Raw genomic sequence first — 10,174 nt, forward strand, 5'->3', positions numbered from 1 at the left:
AGCCAGGGGGAGTCAGTCTCTTCTCCCAAGGAACAAGCAATAGGACAAGAGGAAACAGCCTCAAGCTGCATCAAGGGAGGTTTAGGTTGGACATCAGGAAAAATTTCTTCGCAGAAAGGTTGTGAAGCCCTGGCACAGGCTGCCCAGGGCTGAAGGGATTTAAAAGCCGGGTGGATGTGGTGCTCAGGGACATGGGTCAGTGGTAGCCCTGGCAATGCTGGGTTAACAGGTGGATTTGGGGTCTTTTCCAATCTAAACTATTCAGTGAATCTGTGACTATATCTCCCTTATTTCAATGAGGAAGCACTCACAACTCCCTTTGGGTGTTCTTCCCTCCCTCAGCCCAGGGGTGAATCCACTTTGCCGGCACATCCCAAAAGTGCGAATGAAGAACCCTCTTAGTCTCTTTTCCCTTCCAGCGGCTAATGGACCAGGCACCCACCTTGTGCAGGGCCCAAGTGAAAACAGAAGGGTGGCTGGGGCTGGGTGGGGTTGCCTGAGGTCAGCTACACTCCTCTGGGCCCCCGGGTGATGTCTCTCAGCTGTGTGTCGGGTCACTGCTCCCCACGGGCTTGACTTTCCTCCTCACTTGCCTGAGAATCATCCCACTGGTGAGAAACCACGGGTATTTCACTGAGCTGGATTTGTGGGGCAGAGATGCTGGCTTTTATCCCTTCTGCTCTGCCGGCTTGAAACAACCAAAGCAAGGAGCTACTATTCTGAGTAGCAAATATTGTACTGAAATTGCTCATTTCCAAAGCTGTTTTGTCCTGGAGAGATGAGGCTGTGGGCGTTGGTCCTACCCCGTGTTAATGTCTGAATGCAGTGAGTGGGATCAGTGAAGTTTCAGAGTGTTAGAAGCCCTGGGATTATTCAGTTCCTGTAAATTCCCTCAAAAGACGTGTGTGCATGGAAGAAAGAGATCCAAGGGGGGGTCCCCACGGAGGGGAAGGCGTTCCAAGCCAAGCTCTGTGATGAGACATCAAGCAACACCTAAACGCTTAGGCTCAGCAATTATTTTTTTTTTTCACACAGTCATTGATACTGATGGTGCTAATAAGCCAGCTGCATGGCCTGAACTTCAGTCAGGGCTTGTGGCTGGAACAGTTGGTTGTATTTTCTCAGATCCTGGTGTCCAGCTTTGCTTTTCCTTTTGGGCTATGGAAAGCAGTTCCTGGCTGAGCCACCTGTGAGCTTTTGAACTGAAGAGGCTAAAATTATTCACCGTGTTCAGTACTCACAGCTAGTTTGGCAAAGCGTATTTATTTTTAAAGGAACAGATGGGAGGAGTTGGAGAGCCGAATAACAGCGTAAATGAAATGCTTTTGGTTACAGGTCCCAGTTTGACCCCACGCAGCGTGAAACGACCAGTGTCCTCCTCACCAGGGTGTGATGTTGGCACACGTTTGCCAGCAGTCAGGGCTTGTTGACAGTCACCAAGTGGCATAAAGGAGGAAAGGGAGTGGTTGCTCTAACTTTGCCTGTGTTTGTTGTAGGCAATTGTCAAATATTTACAAGATCAAGGAGTCCTTATCCTCCTCACGTCCTCTGCCTTGGCACGAGACGATGGTAAGACATGGCTGTGTGGAAAAACGATCTCTCTGCTTAAACATCCTGCTCTGTTTTAAAGATGAAGGGTGGGCGCCCTCAGTCTAAGCAAAACCTGTTGCTTTCTTTTCTAGAGTATGACCCCAAGGAGCCCGGCAGCCTCCTGGCCCTCTTTCTGTTCACCTCATCCCAGTTGGTGCATCCAAGAGGTAGGGAAGGTTCCCTTTGCTGGCTTCAGGCGCCGTGTTTTGAGCGTGAGATCCTCAGCACGGAATCCTCACAGGCACTTTCCTCTCGAAGAACCGATTTCTCTGCTCAGAACCGCCCACAGCTGTAGTGCAAAGGATGTTAAAACAGGAGAGAGGAGTCCCAGCTCTCCTGCTCTGCTGCATTTTAGGCTGATCTAAACCGAGTTCCTTGCCTCACCCATTCACTGCACACCCTGTCCTTTTGCAGGAATTTGATGGGAGGGACAAATAATTCCTTTGCTCCCTCTGGGTCAGTTTTTAGCCGCGTCCACTCCGTGAACGCTCTGTGTGCACATGGGAGTCTGAGTGCTGCAAAGCCTGGCTTACAGCCCTGAAGGTGTGCTGGAGCCATGTTGGAGGGGACAAAATGACAAATGGCACTTGCTGGACCCTGCACGACCCTGATAGGATTTGCTAAACCAGCAGGAAAAATCCCCAACAAACTTGCCTTAAAAATGACCTGTTTTCTGCTGAGATAACAAGTGAAATGGACTCCCTGAAAGGTCGCGGCTGGTGTGGGGAGGGAAGAGGAGAGGTGGGGAGTGGGCTTTGCTCCCTGCAGAGCAGCCAGAGTTGGGAGGCTCAGCCCTATCGTGTGACTTCTCTGCTGCTGGATCCGTAAACGCGGTATCGGAGCGATGACGGCTGGTTGGGGTGTGTCGTGGGTGAGGGAGGGAGGCAGGGAGATGGTGCTGGGCAGAACCACGCTGCTTTGGTGCCATCGAGGTGAGTCACGGCTCTGGGGCCTGGGAGGCGAATTCAGGCTGTTTGCAGCCCCAAAACGTGTTTCTTTTTGTGCAGGACAACCGGCACTAAACAAGAGAAAGTAAAGAATGCACAGTTAGACCCTGCAGATCTTGAAATAGGAAAGAGCTTTAACCTCTGTTGCATTCACCTAACATGTTCTCTGTGTATCTGTTGGTGTTTTGCCTCGCCGTCTACGTGGAAATAATTGCACTACAATTTCCTCTTGTGGACATAAATCAAGTTACTCCTCTGCCTTCCCCTGGACAGCTTCATCTGCACCTCCAGGAGCACTTCTAGTCCTACAGATCCCCAAGCAACACGCAAACAGGGGCCTTTTGTTCTGCGTAACTTCTGGTTTGTTCTTTGTTGAGTCATCCTAGGGACAAGCCAAGAGGCTGTTTGTGCCAGTTCGCGCTGGTATTTCAGTCCTCCTCTGGGTGAGTGATGGCAGGCGTTGCCAACAGAGCTGCCCAGGACGACAGTCTCCCCTCCGCTGAAGATAAAATTGGCAGAAGAGTCGACGGGACCCACCAGCACATCCAAGCATGGATTTCTTTGTCTTTTTAAGCGTTTTACCTCCGGCTATAAACTTTGCCCTTCAGGATCCACGCATGAAGTGGGCTTGTAAGGCGGGTGAAGATGTGATGGTAACTCTGCAGTGTGGCAATTTCTGTAGTTTCTTTTCTAAGAGGGAGACAGGCTTCTCCAGAGGCAGGCTGAACATCCGGCGTGCCTGGTCAGAACTGAGATCGGGTCTTTGCTGTGATGCCTGAAGCAAGAGCCTGAAGTTGGGCGAGGTGAAGGGGAAGGACACCTGGAAAGCAGACTGGAGGTGGGGACTGACCACCTAGATATTGAGATCTTGCTGGCCGGCCCACCACAGGCAGAAAACACCCTCCACAGTGGAGGAATCTGTTCCTGAAAGGCTGGCTGTGAGTGCTGTGAGCTGGGGAAGAGGAGAATAGGGTAAGGAGGTATTTATCTTGAAGAGGGTTATTGTGGGGGAGGTAGGAGAGGGCACCAGGCATGAGGAGCATCCTGGAGTAAAGACAGTGCAAGCAGCTGGTTGGTAGGAAGGTTTGTAGCAGATGTTGCCTGTGGCTGGTGTTGATGCTAAAAAGGAGGCGAAGCCTGGGCAGCCAGAGAGCAGCTGGTGGCAAAATGAAGAGCCAGGGGGAGAAGATAACGTTGATGACTTCCAGACATTTTCCCTCTGGTACCAGCAGGACTCCTGCACGCGCTGACCCGTTCTGCCTACACAAGTGGCATTACCCCAGCCAGCCCTCACCGTCCCCTTGGGTCCAAGACCTCTTCTCACTGGGCTTATAAACCCTTTTTCCTTTAGGACTTCTCATCCTCGTGAGATAAGCAGAGCTCTGCAGGGATTTGGAGTTGAACAGGGATGGTCACTGAGGGCGGCGGAGGTGCAGAGGAGATGCAAAGAAAAAAGGAGGGTGAAGCGCGGATGCGTTTGGAGTTGCTCAGCGCAGGCTTGGAAGCATGAATAAGGTTTCCTGTTTCAAAACAGCTCCTGAATCTGTTCCTTTCCTGTCCACACAGCTGTGGGGAGGAATGTAGGGCAGGCAGAAGGAGCCCACGGTGCAGACGTGCCGCAGCGTTCCTGAGCCGGCAGCGGGGACAGGCAGCTGGGAGCCGGTTTGCGGAGATGTCTGGGCTTGCCGGTAACAAGAACCAGCGTTGCCAGCGTGAGGCAGGGCCAAGAGGCGAAGAAAATCGCACATCTGGGAGGGGAAGAGGAACGCCTTTGCCTCGCTGGGAAGAGATGTGACAGGGAAGGGCACCGGGGTTGTTCGGTTGGCCCTGCAGCCAAAAGAAACCTTGGAGTTGGATCATAACACTCAGACGGGCAGAGCCTGCCGGCGTGAAGCTCCCAGCGTCGGACCGCTGGGTTGAAGCTGGTGAAGCTGGAGAAGTTTGGCTCGTGCAGAAAGGAAGCTCAACCGGCAGGCTCTGCGTATCACACCCTTTCCAGACACCGAGAGGACGCTGCTGTGCCAAGCAGAGCCTATTTCCACGGTGACATCTGTGAGGGCGGGCACCCTCAAGCCTTGGGACTCGCCATTCCCTCCTGGGAGCTAAACCCAAAGCTTTTACAATGCTGGGCAGCGTGAAAAAAAACTCCTTCTGAAAACATAAACACCAACTGTTCTCAGTAGGATCCATCCTCCAGGTTTAGAAAATCACACAGGGGTTCGTGTTATTTATTTATATCTGCGTGAGGAAGTCTGTATTCCTCATCCCTCACCAGAGCACACCCACCCACGCCGACAGCAGGTCGAGATGGAGCTGCTGGAAGTTGCATCAGAACAGGGACAAACAAGTGATCTGAAAATGGTGCTGGTCTAAACACCCAGCACAGATGACCCTAAATTTAAACAGATTTTTAAAAAGTCAGAACTACAAAACCCATGTATTTTCAGAGCTCTTGACTGTCTTAAGTGTTGGTCGTAGCAGGAGTTACTGGAGCGAAAGGACTTTGACCAGTATGTGTGTGATCTCAGCCTGTAATTTCCTGCAGAATGAGGCTGACGGATACACCAGCAGGCTTTCATCTTAGTTTAATGCACTTTTGACTCCCATGTGCAATTCTTTATTATTTGAGCAGTTACAAGCATCCATCAAAACAGCCCATCATCACTGGGGCTAGTTTTTTGTCGGTTGGTTTCTGGGGCCTTTTCGTAGCTTTCGTGTTCTCATGTAAGGATGAGGGGATTTGGGGAATTGAATCCTTTTTCAAGATGAGTCAAATTCTTTCTTTTTCCTTCCGCAGCTGAAAAGCACGATGCAAAAGGTGAAAGGGAAGACAGTGACAGCAGCAACATCTCCTTAAAAGTAGCCTCAGTTTTGCCTGGGCTTCGCTACGCCTTACGGAAAGCCACCAGTTCTTCACAGGGGGACACAGTCGATATGAGCACGTGCATCAAACAGCACCTCCAGGAATACGCAAAGCTTGATCAAAATTCACAGCTCGCCTCTGGCCAAAACAGCAAAGTTCCACTTTCTCCTCTCCTCTCACCCACCAAGGAAGAATGTACTAATCCCTTCCAAAAATGCTCGGAGGAGTCCTTCTCCCAGCTGCGGCGTTACCTCTCCAATCCCAGCAGCTATACGCTGGAAATTTCAGCTGCCTTAGGGTGTTTGACCGGTGCTGCTCAGTCTCTTCGCTGCAATTCGGAGGCTGATTGTAAAGTGGACTTTTCTTCGACTGTGCCGCCGGACCCTGCTCCTCCCGATGCAGCAGCAGAAATAAAAATCCAACCTGAGAGCCCGAAGCCCGTGGCAGGGCTGGACCAGAGTGGTGAAGGGCTCGCGAAAGATGTCAGCTCGGCCAACAAGCTGTGGGTGCAGCAGAGCAGGAGGAAATCCAGCCGAGCCGTCGTGACCAGCCCCAGGAAGAAATGGTCACCCCTCAAGATGCAAATGCATCCTATGGGGGACGGCGGCAGGAACAGGAAAGCAACGAAGAAGAAGAAGAAAATCAACGTGGCTTTCTCTTTTCCTAAAAAGCCGAGCTTCACGGCCAGTTCCAACGAGCCCATGCTTAAATTGGCCAATTTGCAGTTTCCACACAGAAGGAAAAGAGGTAAGTGCTATAGAAATGGGACGGGCTTCTTCCTGCTTCTTTGGGGCATCCAGCTGGAATACTCGGGGTTCACCAGGAGCTACATCCACTCCACACCCACCCCGGGTACCCAAAGCAAGCCGACACCTCCTGAGAGCGTCCAGATAGGTCTGTGGAGGTGTCACCACGGTCTCTTGTTCAGCCTGGGAAGGAGTCCAGGGCTATGATGGGGGAGTGGTTGGTTATTGGTATTGATCTCTTCTCACAGATAATTAGTGATAGAACAGGAGGGAATGGCTTCAAACTGCAACAGGGGAGGGTTACACTGGGCATTAGGAAAAATATTTCGTAGAGTGGTCAGAGCTTGGCACAGGCTGCCCAGGGAGGGGGTCGAGTCCCCACCCCTGGAGGTGTTTAAAGATTGTTGAGATGTGTTGGGGGAGATGGTTTAGGGGTGAGCTCTGTAGAGTAGGGTTCGTGGTTGGACTCGATGAGCCCAAGAGTCTTTTCCAGCCTGAAGGATTCTATGAGTTCAGTGAATGCATCTGAAACTTGGTGCAGTCATAGAATCATAGAACCATAGAACAGTTTTGGCTGGAAGAGACCTTCAAGATCATCGAGTCCAACCTTTGTCCCAGCCCTATCAAGACCACTAAACCCTGTCCCTCAGCACAACATCCACCCGTCTCTTAAACCCCTCCAGTCCCCCCGCTGCGCGGCCTGTGCCAGGGCCTGACAACCCTCCCAGTAAAGAAATTCTTCCCAATATCCAACTTGGTGCAAATTGAGGCCATTTCCCCTCGTCCTGTCACTTGTCACTAGGGAGAACAGACCAAACCCCCCCTTGCTACAACCTCCTTTCAAGTAGTTGTAGAGAGTGAGAAGGTCTCTCCTCGGTCTCTTCTCCAGGCTGAACAGCCCCAGCTGCCTCAGCCCTTCCTCACAGGACACATGTTCCAAATCCTTCTCCCGCTTGGCAGCACAACTCTGTGCCCTCTCCAGCAGCTCAGTGTCCCTCTTGTAATGAGGGGCCCAATTATTGTCCTATTACTAGTAACCTGGGAGAAGGGACCAACACCCACCTCACTACACCCTCCTGTCAGGGAGTTCGAGCGCGATGAGGTCTCCCCTCAGTCTCTTCTCCAGGCTGAACAACCCCAGGTCCCTCAGCCGCTCCTCGTAAGACACGTTCTCTAAACCCCTCACCAGCTTCATTGCCCTTTTGATCATCTCATTCCAACCCCGCCGCCACGAGCAGGGACACCTCCCACCAGACAAATTGCTTAAAGCCTCATCCAGCCTGGCCTTGAACACTTCCAGGGATCAGACTTCCACTACTTCTCAGTCCTTTGAGCTCTGTTCTGGGGCCTGAGTGCCAGTGCTGATGGACCTGGTAGAGGTTCTCGTGTGCTTCTTGGAGAGGTAAATAAGTACCTTCAGGTACAAGTGTGCCAGGCAGGAATTTGAGAGATTTATCCCCAGAGAGCGCGTATTCTAGGTTAGGGCAGCAGGCTTTTAATGTTCTAGGTTAGGGCAGCAGGCTTTTAATGAGCAGGCTTTTAATTAAGCGATGCTTAATTTTTAATAACTACTTCCTGATCATTCTCAGCAACAAGCCCATTAGTAAGATCAGGTGCATAAATCAAGTCGTTGAGGACTACTCTGCTGCTGCCAATCGCTTCTAAAGCAGCCCTTCCACGTTCCTTAACTGGGTATTTTGCAACTACTCCTTTTTTTAACCTGAATATGTCTCAAAACGAACCAAAAACCCAAATGCCCTCCCTTTTCCTCATCCCAGGTGCGGAGGTCCTGTCTGCAGAATTTGTGCACAAAACACAGGCGGAACCTGTTCAGAAGGAAACCTCAGCTCTCCGTGATCCTGGCTTGGAAACAAAGAGACCAAAGATATTGAAGAACCCAGACGTGAAAAAGGTTCCTGTTGCTGGGAAAAGTAAGATGCTAGGAAGTGCAGCTAACGCCCCGTCGAAACCTCACGCCAAAAAGCAAGCAGGAAGTGGTAAGAGCGCTGTTCCCTGTGGAAATCTTTCCTCTAAAAGCCGAACCATCAAACGTTACGGTCAGGATACAACTAGATGATGGTAACAGCACAACTGGCAGCAAAAGGCTTTATAATTTTGAGTGCTGAGGGTCTGGATTGGGATCTGAGTCCCGCTGCCCCCCAGCCTGCTTGTGCCCAGTTGTGTATAGGAGCCTAAAACACGAAGGCAGCTGTGAAAATCATCAGTCTGGGACGTACAAACCACTCGGGGTCTCTTCTGACTCCTTTGCTTCAGTTTGCCTCCTTGGCAAACTGCTCGGATAGTTTAAAAAGCCTGATTTTAAAAAGCCCTGCAAGGTGAGGCAGCGTTATAACCTCGACCCTGGCATCTGCCTGGGTTTTTTTAATCCATTCTGTCGTAAATCGGGTCGTTTGAAAAAGCGTCGAGTCGGTGCAGCCTTGGTGGAGTCTGCTGTTAAACCAAGATCGGGGTGCCAAAATAAATGATGGAGAAGGAGAGTCGTTTTCTGTTCCTTAGTCATGTTTTCTCACGCCCGCGCTTTGATGCCCTTCTTCAGATCTGCCTCTGGTCTTTCTTTTTTAACCCCCTCCTCGGGGAAGGTGGAGGTTTTGGAGGTTTAGAAACTTTGACTCATTTTAACTCTTCTTCTTTGCCCTTTATCACCACGTATTCCTGAAATGTGGCACTTTTCATCAGCGTGTGTGTGTCAAACTCTGCCCCTCGTTGCTGTTGGCACAAGGGGAGGTCCCGGAGTGGATCCGGGCACAGGCAAGGAGTCAGATAAGTCCTGGTGAATGCCAGAATGTGCCAAAACCCTGAACTGAAGAGTGTTCAGCGGTAAGAAATACCTGATTTATGTATCTTACAGGGCACTTCTCAAGGAAATTAAATGTAACACGTAGGACTTCAGTGGTTTAATAACGTTTTGCTTGAAGAGAGATGTTTGCGCCGGTTTTTAGTAAGAAGGCATTGACCTTGTTTTAATGACTGTTTTTTTACCCAGATGGGCCTTGAGCCGTGGTGAGGGACATTTTTAACAGCGAAAACTAAACAACTGCTTCTTTTCTGTGCTCGAGCTGCCTTTGGGAGCCCTCAGATGTCTGTGTGTGCTCTGAGGTTATGCCCCTGTGAGGGTGTGCAGTAGGAAGCATGAGGTTAGAGTGGATTTTCTCTGTGTTTTAGAGGGGTTTTTTGTAACTCTGGGTTGTCGAAGACATAGCACAGAGTTTATCCATGAAGACTGCAAACACTCCAACCAGAAGGGGATGTAAAGAAGAAAAAATATGAAGGGAACACCTGAAATATCTCAGGGTTTATTTAAGTGGCCAAACTGCCCTGTGCCTGGAGGCCAAGGGAAATGTTGGTCACGCTGGATCCCGTGTCTTTTATTTCTGAGAATAAACCCCTTTCCTGAAAACACTGAGATTCCCAACTCTGGATCGTTTCATAGTAGCCACGGCCTGCGTAAGCGTGAAGTTTTGGTTGTTTGTTTTTTTTTTAAATGTGCAGATTTCATGCTGGACAGACACTTTTTCCTGTCGAACTGCAGGCCTGCTTCAAAACCCCTGGCAAGGCAGAGCTGTGTGGCCTCTGTTTATTCTCTGACTTTGGTTTTTTCCTCCTGCAGAGTGGAAGGAGCCGTCCTTTGTCCTCCCAAGCGAAGTTTCTTCCCAGCGCCGCGGAGCGGAGAGCCGGGCGAGCGAGACTTCCCTCGGCAGCGCTGCTGATCTCGGTTTTGCTGCGAAGGGGAACGACTACGAGTCCCATGCCTTGAACTTGCTGGCTGATCTGGCGCTGGGTTCTTGTATTCCTCCTTTTATCCCCAGGGACGGTGGGACAACCGCTGGGTCCTGCGGCTCCTCCGGCAACTCTGCAAAGGAGCAGCAGGATCCTCACAACCACAAATCCTTGCGTGTCGCTTCCGACCACGAATACCACAGGGTAGACAAGCTTGCAAAGGGAGCCAGCTCTCCTAGCAAACAAACACCCAACCAGAAGCTTCCCCCTGCTGAAAAAGCGGGTTTAGG

The 10,174-nt window shown here is 50.8% G+C and overlaps 1 protein-coding gene across 1 annotated transcript in view; it reads left to right on the plus strand.

Moving 5' to 3' along the window:
• Positions 1-10,174, plus strand: part of LOC104276290 (protein FAM208B-like) — a gene marked incomplete at its 5' end in the record, with an annotated part of 12,406 nt that overhangs the window by 1,702 nt on the left and 530 nt on the right. Inside the window, 5 exons of the mRNA XM_009872547.1 lie at positions 1,497-1,569; positions 1,683-1,757; positions 5,335-6,147; positions 7,925-8,077; positions 9,775-10,096. Coding sequence (XP_009870849.1) covers positions 1,497-1,569; positions 1,683-1,757; positions 5,335-6,147; positions 7,925-8,077; positions 9,775-10,096 — 1,436 coding nt within the window. The remainder of the gene's footprint in view (positions 1-1,496; positions 1,570-1,682; positions 1,758-5,334; positions 6,148-7,924; positions 8,078-9,774; positions 10,097-10,174) is intronic.

This window comes from Apaloderma vittatum, unplaced genomic scaffold (genome assembly GCF_000703405.1).
Source record: "Apaloderma vittatum isolate BGI_N311 unplaced genomic scaffold, ASM70340v1 scaffold11117, whole genome shotgun sequence".
Lineage (NCBI taxonomy): Eukaryota > Metazoa > Chordata > Aves > Trogoniformes > Trogonidae > Apaloderma > Apaloderma vittatum.